We start from the raw sequence: 15,621 nt of genomic DNA on the forward strand, positions 1-15,621 counted from the left end.
GGTGTTATAGCAGAGTCTGTATTGCATCAGTTTGTATGGGAGCTTGGATGGGATTATAAAAAGGTATCGTTTAGGAAAACTCAGTACCCAGGAATGTGACTACAGGGTTCTACTGAATCAGGGAATACAGTCGCCGACCAATTTTTCGGACTTGACGGGACCCGGAAAATGGTCTGAATAGTCATACAGTCCGAAAAATCCGTGAACTTCAAAAAAAAATCTTTTCTGCGAAAAACCGGCTTTCAGAATCGCAAAAATTGCCATTCTCTATGTTCCGTCTACGAGCGATAATATTAGACTGTATGTGAGGAATAGTCATGTTTCGTCATCTCTGCGCCCCCTCGTGTCACGATACCAGACAGTCGATCCCTTCCTTTACGGTGCCGTTCGGTTCGGGTGTCCACCAAGATATGTGACAGTTATTGCACCATTTCCTTTCCTGAAAACCAATTTTCATTTTTTAATGCAAGTTACGCCGCGAAATAACAGTCAGCTTGCATGGGCCAACGGCGCTCGCGAAGACCAAGAGGTAATCCACGGGAAAATGCGAGCAGAAGCCAGAGCCTCTGAATGCACTCCACCCCTATCGCGTTTGCTGCCCCGCACTGCGGGTGGCGTCCAAGCCGTGGCGGACGTTGCAGCTGTCCCAGTTCATACTATTTTCAATGCTACCGCGCACACTTTGCTGGCCATCTTGATGGCAACGGGAAGCATCCGATTATCACGAATGGCAACGATGGGGAACAAATAACCAAGCCTATCCAAGCCAGTCTGTCCGATTCACTCTGCCAGTGCCCGCTGCCCACCGATTCCATTTAAATCCAAGATGGCACCTTTCACGGCGGCGGAAAATGAGTTGGTTGTGACAGTGATGCCACGCGCACCTATACTGCGTTGAAATAATGAACTTTTGGTTTAAAAATGATCTCCACAGTGCTGATCTCCACAGTCGGTCGTGCAAATGTACACGTTCCTATGAGGTGCGCGACGGTTCCTCAGTGAAGTCCGAAATATCTTGCAAGTCCGAATTACTGGAGTCTAAAAAATCGATTGGCTACTGTACAATAAGAGTAATTTTCATCCTGCCTATCATAGAGCTTGAATTTTAGGGTTTTGAAAGAGCCAGTTCAGAAATGGAACAAAGTTGTTTTCTCCGTACACTTGGAAATAAATGCAGCATCGCTACTTTAAAGCTGGTGAGTCTTGATGTTGACCATGATGCCAGAACTATGGTACCATATACTGTATTTATTCGAATGTGACTTTTTTTTGTTAAACATTTTTGTCTGCAAGTATACCCTCGCGTTTTAATCGAATACCATGATTCGATTGCCTAGCGAGTGCTGCCGTGCAGCTATTTTGATGCAGTTTTTCGATATAATGTTGGCAATATGAAAGCCATGGAAGCCAAATCGCAATCCATCCAAAGTCAAAGCTGGTCAAAACATTGTGTGTTTTGGTTGTGATCCTGTGCCTCTCGCTTTATGATGTCGTGTTGTTTACGTATGGCAGCATTTGTGGCGCAGTTGTTTCGACTGCTACTGCTCGTTTTAAGAGAAAAGCAATCCTGACAGCTGAAGAGCTAAGAAATTTTGAGGCAGCTAGAGAACTGGGCATGAACAAGTCAACCATCCGCAGGTGGCGCATGCAGCGGAAGGTGCTTTTTAAACGTGAGCCTGACCGCAAAGGTTTCCATGGGCCAAACTGTGGCTGTCTTGTCGAACTGGATGTGTGCCTAATACCATTAACTGATAGGGCGCAGAAACTGTACACCGATTGGATCCGGGAGGATCAGGCCTTGACGCCCTTGAGAAGAATCAACTGACCGTATGCATCTCAGATCACAGAGTGGGTGTCTGTCGCTTGGTGCAGCCTGCCTCATGATATAGTCGTTAGGTCATTCAAGAAATGCTACATGCAGGTGATAGCTTGCGATGGGTAAGGTTGACGGTACATCCTGTACTGTGGGAGCGTTCACAGTTGGCCGCTAGGTGCGGTGGTTTGAGAAATGTTCATTAATATTATTACGGGGTTAGTTCAGCAGCAGGAATGATAGGCCGTACACAGAAGACACACCAGAAACCAGCACTAGCCCTAGCTGCTGCAGCTTCCTTGTCGTCATCGACTGCCCAGCGAGAGAACAACGTCCTCTTCGCTTCGCGATTGTGTACCGTAACACTACCCGTGGCCCTGTGGGAGAAGGCACCGTCACGGGGTGGCCTGGGGGTTGGGTACGGTTGGTAGGGTTTAAGACCGGCGACGTGCACAAGCATTGTGGAGGGGGCCACAGAAGGAGAGTGGGGGTGCAGCGGCGTGAGTTTGTAGGTCACATCGCTCAGTTGCCTCAAGACGCGGTAAGGACTGACGTAACGAGGCAAGAGCTTCTCACACAGTCCCACACAGCGTGCAGGGAGCCGGGAGGGTAGTGGACGTCACGATGATGAAGGTCGTAACGATGTTTTTGAGCTGTCTAAGAAGCGTGGAGATGATCCCTAGCGATTTGGCGGGCGGCGTCAGCACGGGCAATGGCGTCACAAGCATAACTGCTAGTGGAAGGGTCAGAAGTCGGTAAGCTCTCAAAGGGTAGCAACGGGTCGCGGCCAAAGAGCAGGTAGAAAGGGGAGTATCCGGTGGTATCATGGCGTCAGGAATTGTAGGCGAACGTCTTGAAGGGTAAACTGACGTCCCAGTCACGATGGTGGTCGGAGACACACATGGACAGCATGTCCATCGGGGTGCGGTTAAGGGCGCTCAGTAAGGCCGTTTGTTTGGGGATGGTAGGTCGTAGTGAACTTGTGATGGGTGGAGCAGGAGCAGAGAAAGTCGTGGACCACTTTAGAAAGAAAGCAGGGGATCTGTAAGCAGATGATGAGGAGTGCCATGAAGCAGGAAGACGTCATGGTGGAGAAAGTCAGCGACATCGGAGGCACAGCTGGTCGGGATAGTGCATGTGATAGTGTACCGGGTAGTGTAATCGGTTTCAATGGCAATCCACTTTTTCCCGTAGGTTGATGTGGGAAAAGGCCCGAGCAGATCGAGACCAACACGGAAAAAGGGGTCAGTCAAAATGTCGATGGGGGTAAGCGAGCCACTAGGCGAAGCGGGGGCGTTTTCCTGTGCTGACATTGATCGCAGGCATCAACGTGACCGCGGACAGTGCGGTAAAGGCCAGGCCAGAAGAACCGCCGGCGCATGCTGTCGTACGTGCGGGACACGCGTAGGTGCCCTGCAGTAGGAGCGTCATGAAGCTCGGCAAGGACTGTGGAGCGGAGATGCGTCGGGACGATGAGCAAGAAGTTGGCGCCATCAGGGTGCATATTGCGACGGTACAGAATATCGTGATGCAGCACGAACAGGCGCAGAGCAGGATCGGAAGGGATGCTTCGGAGGCGGTCGATTATAGAGCGCAGAGGTGGGTCACGGCGCTGCTCGTCGCCGATGCCTAGAAATTCCGAGATAGACAAAACACAATCGTCGGTATCATGGTTGTGGGAATCAGGAGGATTGACAGGATGGCGGGACTAACAGTCAGCGTCTTGGTGCAACTGGCCGGACTTGTAGACAACAATAAATCTGTATTTCTGCAAGCGCAAGGCCCAGCGACCCAGTTGGCCTATGAGGTCTTTAAGAGAGGAGAGCCAACACAAGGCATGGTGGTCTGTAACTACGCAGAAATGCCACCCAAACAAATAAGGGCGGAATTTTATTAATGGCCAAACAAGTGCAAGGCACTCCCGCTCAGTGATGGAATAGTTACATTCAGACGGAGATAGCAGGCGGCTGGCGTAGGCAATGACACGATAGTGGTCGTGCTGGCATGGCCCCAACACCATGGCCACTGGCATTGGTGCGAAGTTTTGTAGGCGCAGAAGGGTTGAAATGGACCAGCACAGGTGGAGCAGTGAGGGCCGCAACAAATGCAGTGAAGGCACGAGCTTGGTCAAGGCCCCAGGAGAAAGGCACATCTTTCTTCGGGAAAGTGGTAAGGGGATGGGCTGTGTCGGCGAAGTTCGGAATAAACTGGCGGAAATACGAGCAGAGTCTGAGGAAACTGAGCTAATCGCTTGAGGAACGGGGGGGTGGGGAGGGGGGGGGGGGAACTAGCGGACGGCACGAACTTTGTCAGGGTCGGGCTTAACGCCAGAAGCATCATCCGGGTGGCCGAGGACCTTAATTTGGCGCTGACCGAAGCTGCACTCCTTGGAGTTAAGTTGGAGACAGGCGCGGCGGAAGACGGCAAGGGTGGTAGAAAGACGGCGTAGGTGGCTGTTGAAAGTTGGAGAGAAAGCGACATCTAGGTAGCACAAGCACATCGTCTATTTGAAGCCATGCAGGAGTGAGTCCATCATACAGTAGAAGGTGGCAGGAGCATTGCAGAGGCCAAAAGGCATGACCTTGAATTGGTACAGGCCATCGTGGGTGACAAAGGCTGTCTTCTCACGATCCCGTTCGTCAACAGCAATTTGCCAGTAGCCTGGACGGAGATCAATAGAAGAAAAATAGCTGGCACCGTGTAGGCAGTCGAGGGCGTCATCAATTTTCGGAAGAGGATAGATTTCTTTCTTTGTTATTTGATTAAGATCGCGATAGTTGACACAGAAGTGCCAACTGCCATCTTTCTTTTTGACCAACACCACAGGGGGTGCCTACGGACTTGTAGAAGGTTTGATAATGTTGTTCGCCAGCATCTTGTCTACCTCCATCTGGATGACATGGCTCAGGAAGGGAGACACGATAGGGTCTTCTGTGTACGGGCTGGCATCGCCCGTATGTATGTGATGGGTCACGACAGTAGTTTGGCCGAGAGGACGATTCCCAAATTCGAAGACCTCACTGTAGGAAACTAACAGGGTGGATAGCGCGCTGGCGTGGCCAGGTGGCAAATCCGCCGCGATCATTGCAGAATTAAGTTCCGGGCGTGAAGTGGCCGAGCGTGGATTAGGGAGACCAGACTGGGGCTCAGGTACGAGAGCAGTAACTGTGCAGTCGGCCAAAGGGAACAGTTCAGCGAGTGCAATTCCACAGGGTAAAACTTGAGTAGAGAGGCTGAAGTTTAGAATCTGAAGGTAGGTGCGGTTACCGATGACGGTCAGGGCGGTGCGTGGAAGGATGACGTTTTGCTGAAGGACAACGTTCTTGATTGGGTAAGTGAAGTAGGCACCATCAGGAACAGGGGGGAACCGGGGACATTGGAACATAGACTGCAGCATCGTGCAGCAGGCGAGTAAATTCAGCGGCACGTAAGTGGGGCGGCTTGGAATCGGCGCTTTCAGAGCAGAGCGGCAGGTCCAAACGAAGAAGGCCAGTGGAGCAATCAATTAGTGCCGTGTGGGTCGTTAAAAAGTTGATGCCGAGAATCACATCGGGGGGGGGGGGGGGGGTGAAGTGGTCGAGCACAGTGAACAGGGCGGCTGTAGTACGCCTGGCAATGCAAACGCGCAGTGCACATTCCAACGATGGCAGCAGCACCGCCGTCGGCGGCACGAATGGCTGAGGAAACGGCGGGTGTCACAACTTTCTTTAGACGACGGCGAAAGGAGGAGCTCAGGACAGAAATTTGAGTGCCAGTGTCAATCAGAGCCGTAACTGATGCACCGTCCACGCAGATACAGTCGAGCATGAGTGTCACGTGGTGTCCGTTCGTTATGTCCCGAAGTTCGTTGTAAGGGGACCACAGCTTTAAAGACAGTTGATTGTCAAAACACAAAATTTTCTCTTTGCAAAAAAGTTCGGGATGGATGTCTGTTTTTGCAGCGCAGATCCGAGGAGGGAGGTTTCCAGTTTATATAAAGCAGAAGCATGCTCTTTGCCGAGGCCCTTGGTATAGACAAGTTGTCTGAGGCTCTCCTCATCTGATTCCTCCGCGTCACTCTCGTCCTGCACTTTAGAAATGATGCCCTCGTCCGTGCACAGTTCTGCGGTGTCGTCATCGTCATCGACAGAAATAAAATCATCATGACCCCCCCATGTCGGAGTCGACAACGCGCTGCCACAAATCGCCGCCGGGCTGGTCATCTTCCGAAGCATCAGGCTCGGCATCAGACACTGTGTCGACGAAGCCGGCCTTGCGGAAGCAGTTTCGTTTGGCAGTGGCCATCACCTTCGCCCAGGCCGCTTTCATCATCTCTGCCACTGAATACGATGGAAATGGGCACGGTGTTCCCGTGCACCATTCAGAATTACAACCAGGGCCCCGAGATTTGAGCAAACCCAACAAAACGTCCGCACCGCAACAAGAGTGACAAAAGCACGTGATGTGGTAGACGTGCAACGTGCACAGGCGGCATTCAAGCTAAAGATACAGACTCACAGTGCCAGCGGGGAGACCAATGAGGGGCATCCGTGAGCGTCAGTGCAGCCACCTCTTGGCTCCCATGGAAGGCCTGCTTCACGGAGTGTGGCCTCTGTGATCAGCACCGGTGGCGGTGCGGTTGATTGCGAGGCCACGCACGGATTTGTAAGAGAGTGAGGAGAGGGGAGCTGAGTTGCGAGGAGGGTCAGGAGGGCAATCTTGGAAGGCATGTCAGTGGGGAAGGGTAGCTCGCTTGAGAGCGACACGAAACGGGGCAGGCAGTTCGCCTGTGATGATTGCAGTGAGGCTCGGGAATACATACCATGCGACCGCGGTGGCCGCGTTTCGATGGAGGCCGAACGCAAAGGCACCCGTGTGCTGTGCGATGTCAGTGCATGTTAAAGATCCCCAGGTGGTCGAAATTATTCCGGAGCTCTCCACTACGGCACCTCTTTCTTCCCTCTGTCCCTCCTTTATCCCTTTCCTTAATGCGCGGTTCAGGTGTCCGCCGAGATGTGAGATAAGTACTGCGCAATTTCCTTTCTCCAACAACCAATTTTGAACGTATGGAGCAGGCGATAACTGCCCGCAACAACGTCGACGACAAAAGCAAGTTGACGACGATGACAATCCGACTGCCACCTCTAAGTGTCAGAAATCGCAGGGACCTCTACTGGCAAAAATGAGGTACCGAAAGTATGCCAAGCCAATCCAACTGCAGCGTAAATCAACCTCAATCCAAGATGACGCCTCTTGCGCCGGCGAAAAGACGATATGGTGGCCGATTTCGGCCCGCAGGCAACTGAAATTGGTCCGAAAAATCTATCTTTTGGACTTTTCAAGTCCGAAATATCTGTCACGAATATGCATGCGCTTCTATGGGGTGACTGACGGTGCCTCATCGAGGTCCTAAGTAGCCTACAAGTCCGAATTATTGGAGTCTGAATTACCCGTCGGCTACTGTACTATATACTGTAGCGTTAAAGTCCTTCCCCAAATTGTAGTCCTTGCTGGTCAAAAGTTGACTCATACGCCCACGCAGTCCTGCAAACCCCTCTCTCCCCGGCATTGTACGAACGCTGCACTTCTTGTAGTTTCCTGCAGGCTGGCATCGCGGTGCGTGCGCTGCGCAAAGCAATATAAAAGTAACGATGTGATCACAAGGAGAGCAGTCTGCAGCCAATAGAAGTCAGAAGTGAAAAAACTGTGCTCAGTCCTGTCCATATTTACGTGTGGCCCAACTGACTTGCCAGTTAACTGAACTGCAAACGGTTCTCTAGTTTTGGATTCTGACGCAACGCATGCCTTGGATATTATAGTTTCCTTTCCAGTGCAAATGAGCCGGGTTTAAATGGTGCGCAATTAGAATTTTCTTCTGATTTGCATACGAAGGACTTCCTTTGACGCCTGGAGCCCCATGCGTCCCGCTGGAAATGGGCACCGGCACGGTGCACATACTACCCGGTGCTTGTCTTTCTTAGGTCGACCCCCAGCTTCGAATGGTTGTTTTTTCTGAAGGTTGCCTTATATGCGATGGTACTCAAAACTAATCAGGCATACTGGTAACTTAACTGTCTAACACTGGCACACCTGTCAAAGAAACGACTTAGGCCAGCATTGTGCGCAGTCAACCCTTCGCGGTCACAGAGCAGGAATGGTTGCACTGCAGGGCACACTAATGCTGCTAAGGGCAGAAAATGCGTCAATGTTAGTGCAGCCGCAGGTTCCGCTTACACTGCCTCCAATCTGGCAGTAGCTTGACGTAGCACTGAGAGCAGGTTTTTTTCTTTAAATTGGTACCCACAGTTGCATTGCAATGAATCACGAGTTCTGCTCTGCAGGTGTGCGTTTTTGTGGTCCACAAGTCGTACCATAGACTGATTTTTGTGCTGGGAGTACAGGGGCTAGGTCACTTTGCATATCAAGCATTGGCATCGCTCTGGGGTGCCACCTTCCTGCTCTCAGGGGCCATCTCTTCGCTGGTTTGCGGCGAAATCTGGATTGGGCATTCCTGCAAAGCAGCTTAGATCTTTGATTTAACCAGGATGGTGCAGGCTGTTGCTTCGAAATATCCGGTCAAATATGCGTTACAAATTACAGGACCACAGAAATTCTTCAAATTATCTGGGGTTTCAAATTAAGAGAGTTTGAATTGTCGAGGTTTTACAAGTTACCGATTCTTGAAACGATCTTGGTATATGGCACCTTGTATATACACTGAAGCCTCGACGGTACAATTACAGTTGATCCGAATTGCGCGATGATACGAATGTTCTCTGCCATAGTGCGTTATATAAAATATGTTACGGTTGAGGATGATGCATTATATGAAGACGCGAACCACCAAGTGCCTGTGCGGTCACACTGCGATGAAGATGCCGTTCAAAAGGGACTATTGGCGACACATTGAGGGAAAAAGCTGCAAACGAGCATTGCAGATCTTTCTGGCTGAAAATAGCAGAGTAAAAAAAACTGGTATATTGAATCTGTCGGCAGCAGTTTTGTATAAAAGGGTACTTGTAAATCACGGTCTGTCTCTGCTAAATTCTTCATTTTCATCTTGTCGAGTAGGCTCCTGGTCTGTGCATGCGATGTGCGAGGTCTTTGTTAAATCGAAAGTGTGATATGAAGTTACTTTGTTAAAGCACGAAAAAATAAAATGCATGCTTTTCAATGGGACATAGTTTGGAACAAAGAAAAATGCATTACCATTAAATTGAGGTTTTCTGTATTGGGGGTTCAAGTGTAGTGCAGTCGAGCCAGCTTGTAACTGCCTCACTTGTAATGAACGCTCGTTAATTCAGACGCTGCAGGGCTCACTTCAGTTTATTCACACGTGCTCCCAGCCGGAAGCTGTGCCACAGTATAAACGATGTAGCGAGCGATTGTGCTAATATCCTGCATCGTGTCAAATGTCAAGGTGCCCAAAATCTTCGTAAGTCAGGCTGCTCAGTGTGCTCTTGCATGAGAGTTCCAGGCAGCTGCGTGTTCGTTGTTACCAAATTTTGTGTCCACATTCATTCATTGTATCAGAAATTAGGTGTCAAGCCCTAATGTAAATTGTGACAGTTGCATTGTATTCATTTGCACTCGGCCAATGTTCTTAAAAGTGGGCCCGACTGTAGGGCAGTACCCCCAATTTGGCAGCCACCAGCTTGAAAAAGGGAAAAAAGTCATCCGACAGGATTGGATTTCACATGTTTGTCATTCTGCCTATGTGGCAAGTTCCACTGGGAGCTTACCAGGTGGTGACTTTTGCCAGTGACGCTCGTTACAACTGTGCGACGACATGTCGTTCTGTCAGACTCCCCTTAGAACTGCTGCCATCACTTGTAGGTCTAAGTGAGTTGTTTTAAAAAATGCGCATGGTTGGTTAAATAGTGCTGTTTTTTTATTTGCTTATTATGTTTCTCTGTGGTGCTGTTTGCTTCCAGCAACTGCAATGCTTCAATCACAAGCCACTGTCATATGGTGTGCGAGGTGCCTGGAGTTTTGAACCTGGCTTGGAAAGCAACTGAAGCAGTGCTGCTGCAGTGGCAGCAAGGTGTGAGCGCTTTTTTTCTTCCTTCGAGCTTTTTTTACAGAGCTGCAAGGTGGTCACGAGCTCAGCACCGCTGAGAAATCCACCCTGCTGTGTGAAATGCAGTTCGTGAAGCCATCCGTGATTTTACGAACTAAGAAAGGTCAACAGTGATCAGGTGCTGAAGCATCAGTATACAGCAGCACCATGAAGTGCTTCATCATCAGTATGGAGACCAGGCTAATGCTCTTGTGGGGCATGGGTTAGGTAAGGTCACATTACTCCTCATAGCTACACACAGCATATTGCAGCTACGGATTGTAACCAGGGTATGGGCTGCAGCTGTGGTGGCATTGCTACCAAAGTGTCATCTAATGTCGCAGGCAGCTGTGGCCAGTACTCCTCCAGTGGTGACATAAGCCGAGGAGGTGCTGCTACACTTGTCGGCAGTGTGTGGGTGCACTACAGTGTGCGCTATACTGCACACACTAGTGTACTGCCGCCTTTTGGACTTGTAAAGCTCAACTGAGCTGCTGTCTACAGGAAGGCTGAACCACTCAGCATGGTGGAAGTACAGTAAAGTCTCATTAATTCAGATTTCAAGGGACCAGGAGAAATGTTCAAATTATCGAACGACCCTGAAAATGCTGCAAAAACTTTTCAACTGCTGCAGATCTATTTGGAGAGAAGCTAAGAAGTAGTTTTCTGCTTTCAGTGCGCAAGCACTAATCCGGAGGTTCAGACAAAAGAAAATTAAATTTTATTGTGTATGCGCACCACGGGAGTGTAAAAGAAAGCAGAAAACAAAAAACAAAATAAAAAATAGATATTCTCATAGTTCAGATACTGTGTTTACACGATTGTAAGTTGACTTGAATGTAAGTCGACCCCCCCTTTCCCACTTCACATTTCTGGGAAGAAAAAAAAACTTGGAGGTCGTTGACACTTTGCCTTCAATAATAGAATGCGATAGCACTATCCTGGGGCCTCCGCTTATTCCCAACCGCTATCGGCGGCCGCACGCAGGAGGGCCCGTGGGCACATTCCAAAACTAAAATGTATTAGTCACTGGACTACTCGTACACACTTGCACCGTCGTCCTCACTAACGCTGCCGTCGTGATCGCTGCTGCGGTCCCACAAGCTTGTCGTTCTAACATAGTGGTGCAGCGAAATCCCGCACTTCGCAAACAGCCGCATCACGACATCGCGTGGAACAGCTGAAAATTTTGCCTCGCTGCAGCTGCCACACCTGATCGCCCGTTGCGAACGTCGAACTTGCGGCCCGGCGTGCAGTTGTTTGTTTCTTTGGCGTAAAGAATGACAGCCATCTCGAATGTAGCCGTGAACGAGTGCTGGTCGCTTACCGGACCCGGAGCGCAAATAACGAATGATGAAACACTACATTAGAAAATTTGAGAAACTGAGCCGTAGTCAAATGCATCTGAGCGAGAGAGAAACTACACGTGAGCGGTGTCGGCTCTTCCGTCGGCTACCAACACTCCCTGGCGCCGCTGCGTTTCAAAATGGGGGTGCCACCGTCCTTGGAACAGCGGCCCTTTAATCAACTATCGGCGCTCAAGGGAGTGCCGACTGTGCTGTTGAAAGTAAAGAAAAACATGGACGACACCTGGCAAGAATAGAACGTGAATGTGCTACCTGGCCGCCGCCAGTTATCAGCAGACGCAATCTGTGGCCGCATGTGGGGAGTGCGCTGGTGCGGTTTGCTGTTTATCGACGGCCGTCATCGGCCGCCTCGCGCGGGCTGGGGATGCTAGTTCTGCGTGTTGACTTAGCAGTTGCTCAAGGCCAGCACAAAGAGCGATGCGATGGAGCCGCGCAGGAAAAATTATAACCACACTGTAGCATGCCTGATATCTCGTTTTTCTTGCGTTTATTTTTGGTGGGGTGCTTTGGTTTCGGTTTTAAGTCCCCCAACTTTGGATTTTCAAATTTTGAAAAATAGGTCGACTTACAATCGTGTAAATACAGTACCGCCATAGGGCCACCAAATTTGTCCCACCCTTCCTTCCAAATTTGAACTCGGCCAATTTGGACCAAGACTGGTATGCAACTTAGTTCGAGTGTGCTCAACACGTGGGTAACCTCCAAATTTGACCTTGGCCGATTTGGACCAAAATTGATGTGAAACCAATTCGAGTTAGCCCAACGCGATGATGGCCCCCCAAATTTGACCCGCCCCACCTCACCCCAAATATTTGACCTCAGCCAAGTTGGACCAAAATTGATGTGCAACTTAATTTATGTGTGCCCAACACGATGGTGGCCCACAAATTTGGCCCACCCCCACTCCCGAAATTTGTCCTTGGCTGATTTGGACCAAAATTGGTGTGCACCCTGATTCGACTGCACAACACGATTGTAAGGGCTGCACCCAAACATTCCATGACCCATGCGGGAACAACCTTCAAAATGCATGCGCCGTGTCCTCCGCGATCAGCTCCGGCTGCGAGTAACATGATCGCGGCCCTCCAGCAGCTGCTGCGAGGCAAAATATTCAGCTGTTCCACGTGATGTCGTTATGTGGCTGTTCGCAAAGTGCGGGATTTCGCTGCACGGCTATGCTAGAACGAGCTGTGGGACCACAGCAGCGATCACGACAGCAGCGCTAGTGATGACGATGGTGTAAGTGTGGACGAGTAGTCCAGTGACTAATACATTTTCGTTTTGGAATGTGCCCACGGGCGCTCCCGCGTACTTCAGCCGATAGCAGCTGGCAATAAGTGGAGGCCGCAGGATAGTGCTATCGCATTCTATTATTAAAGGTCAAGCATAAATGACCTCTAAGATTTTTTTTTTTTTCAGAAATGTGAAGTGAGGAGGGTCAACTTACATTCGAGTCGACTTACAATCGTGTAAATACAGTATCTCAACTATGAGATTATCTATTTTTTCCTTTTGTTTTTTGTTTTCTGCTTTCTTCTATGCTCCATTGTGGCTGTCAGAGGCACGGGTTGGGAGTTTGCTGTCAAAAACGACAAGCGTGCGGCGGGCAGGAAATTCTACGTGACCGAGTGGTGCGTCCGATGACGGTCAACCAAAAGGATGCATTGAGGAACACAAGCTGTAAAAAGTGCGCTTTCCGAGGCAGCCGTTGAAGTTTCCCGAACTGGAAGAAGAGCTGCTCTGCTAAGTGACGGAAGCGCGGTACAACGGCGATGCGTTGACAGTTTTAATGCTGCGCAGCTTCTTTTGGGATGAGCGTGCACCAAAGCACAGCACCGGCTCGGTGTCTGAATACACCACGAGTGTCGTAGAACGTAGAATAAATGCCGCTGATTTCCTGATTGGTGTATTTCTACTTTAAAAAAGTTTTTTTCGCAAATCGTATGTATGGGCGCACCCCGAAATTTTGCCCTCAAATCTGGAAAAAACAGTGCGGCCCTTACACGCATTTGTAAAGTACTCCATTGCGCACACACCGTCGGGAACATTCAGGCAAATTGTTCTAGAATGATACGGGCCTCCGCGGCCTATTCCACAGTGTGGCGTGGTACCTGTGGCAGCTCTTTGCATGCGGGGTCGTCATCATAGGTACTGAGCAAGCATTCGACAGTATCATCCGCTTTTAACCCTTTGTAGGTTCATCTATATTTTTCACACAGTATAGAAAACAGCTGTGGTATATACTTATAAACCAACAAATTCCATCAAAACCAAACCAGTACTTTATTAAATAAAGTGCGACACATATGTTGTGCTGACCCATGAGGGAGTTTTAAATTCCAAAGTGGTTAAAAATTGTCCCACTGACTCTTGAAGGCACCATCTTGCGATTACTTCTCCGTGTTTCTGGCATGAAATGGCTCAAAACATATGGTGCAGAAGGGCACTTCACAAGTTGTGGAGAGGAACTTTGTGCGCACCCCATTCTCAGCAGTAGAACACCACCTACACCTGTGCCTCTTGGGAACTGCCATAGGGTTGTGTTTTGTTCCCGCCAACCTCACCTCATCACAAACACCAACCATTTTTTTTGCCATTTTTTGTCCTTTCTTTTGCTGTCGATAGGGCCTGCTGTTCTTCCTGAATATCTGCCCATTTATTAAGAGACTGCCGAGAACGAGGCGGAAATACATGTAGGAAGTATCACTGCTTGTTGTGAGCTGAATAAAGGCATTTACACCTGCCGCACCAAAAAGAAAATAGAAAGTTCTATACAGTGATTTCTTTGAGCGTCTGTCAGTGCGGTAGGAATTTCTCTTCTGATCAAACTTGTCCACAGGATTCATCCAGCAGTTGTAATTAGCTTTCGCTTTTGGGCATGTGACACTGATGGATGATCCATTGGACAATTTGCATGACACCACCGCAGTGTTTTTCGAATCATGAAAATTCGAGAGCACATGGGCGCTCTGATAAGCAAGCTGTAACTGTACCTTTCGACCTCCATATAAACTCGCCCTTCTTCAGCGTATTGTCTTTTTTCATTTCCTCGGGGAGTTCTTTCCTGTTTATCTGCACAGTTCCCATTGTAAGGATGCTCTTGTTTGTAAGGCCCTTCATCAGTCTCGTAGACGTGAAAGTTGACTTCCAGGTTTTACGTTGTTGCAAAGCGAGTGGACTATGTGTTCGCCCAGACCCAGGTCTGATGGCCGATGTGTGTTTTTCCTTCGTAAACTTGAAATCTGCCGTATACCCCGTCTCGGAAGCTGCCATGCACCACACTCTGTAGCCCCTTTTTAGGGCAGCTTGATGGGGTGAGAGGGTATATCAAACTTGAAAAGAGTTGTTGTGGACATCGATGAGCGGCGTATCTTGAGAAGCCTATCATTGCCCTCTTCCCCTTGTGTTTTTTTCCTTGCTCGTGTCGTTCATGTGCAGGCTGTTCGATTGTCTGAAATTGCCTGAACATCATCACTTGCATTATTCCAGGGCTATGGAACAAGCCGTCACAGCTCTAGTAGTTGTAGAGATGGTGTCTTGGAGACTCACTCATCAGCAAAAGCATACCAAAGTACGCCTTTAGTTCTTCCATGCACAGAACTGACCACTTCCATCCATACTTTCGGGCACCCTCACAATTTGTGTGCTGTAATATGACTTGGAGAAGGTCATCGGTGAAATAGAGAGCAAATGCTTCAGCTGCATTTGCTAGTTCTTTTTAAGAAATTGGGGGACTGTTGCCCAGGGCGTGGAAGATGGCTGATGTCAGCTTTATGCCCAAGCCTGGAAAGGAGGTGAACATCAATAACCTCAACCTCAGGCCAATCTCGCTTACGTCATGTATGCCACATATTATGGAAGGAGCAAAGCAGAAACAGTGAGTCTTCACATTGTGATTGTTCGTAATGTGTGGTCAGCCATCTTGTTCACAATAGTGGGAAAGCCCGCTTGCGGAATTTTGAACATGGTCTTGCCCAGCAGCATCTTAATGTGCTTGGTTCAGCGATAAATGCTTAAAAAGAAAGCGAAGTGGACGCATTTGTATTGTTTTCCTGACATTTTAAACTCAGTCATCCGATAATTTGCCCAGGTATTGTTGTTTTGCCATGGTCAACTTTATGAAAGTTGGCATGGTATGCAATCGCTAGCGAATATTCAGAAATTCTCTAATACTTGTTTCTCGAACATGAACCGAATATCAAGTATAATCGATTCGTATTTGAAATTTCGAATATTCACACACTCCTAGTTATTTGCTTTCTTAAAGGATATTGGCATACTGCTATTCATGATGTGACACTCACAATCACCCCATTTTCTGCATCATTTCACTCTCCATCTAGATCTGCAGTCACTGCCTGCCCTGAGAATACAGACCTTACCAGCTGTTCCCAGCTGGCACA

The 15,621-nt window shown here is 49.0% G+C and overlaps 1 protein-coding gene across 8 annotated transcripts in view; it reads left to right on the forward strand.

Annotated features, from left to right (window-relative positions):
• The window catches only part of LOC144132566 (uncharacterized), a 132,663-nt gene that overhangs the window by 1,500 nt on the left and 115,542 nt on the right, over positions 1–15,621 (forward strand). For 6 of the 8 annotated variants that reach the window (XR_013314851.1, XR_013314852.1, XR_013314854.1 and 3 more), the window contains one exon: positions 9,727–9,836. Coding sequence is in view for 3 of the 8 variants with exons in the window: in XM_077665057.1 (XP_077521183.1) it covers positions 9,761–9,836 (76 nt within the window). In the remaining 5 variants the exon portion in view is untranslated. Of the gene's footprint in view, positions 1–9,726; positions 9,837–13,843; positions 13,864–14,963; positions 14,983–15,621 lie in introns of those variants that run through there. The other 2 variants (XR_013314855.1, XR_013314853.1) reach the window with 2 other exon arrangements.

The sequence above is a fragment of the Amblyomma americanum genome, chromosome 5, assembly GCF_052857255.1.
Source record: "Amblyomma americanum isolate KBUSLIRL-KWMA chromosome 5, ASM5285725v1, whole genome shotgun sequence".
Lineage (NCBI taxonomy): Eukaryota > Metazoa > Arthropoda > Arachnida > Ixodida > Ixodidae > Amblyomma > Amblyomma americanum.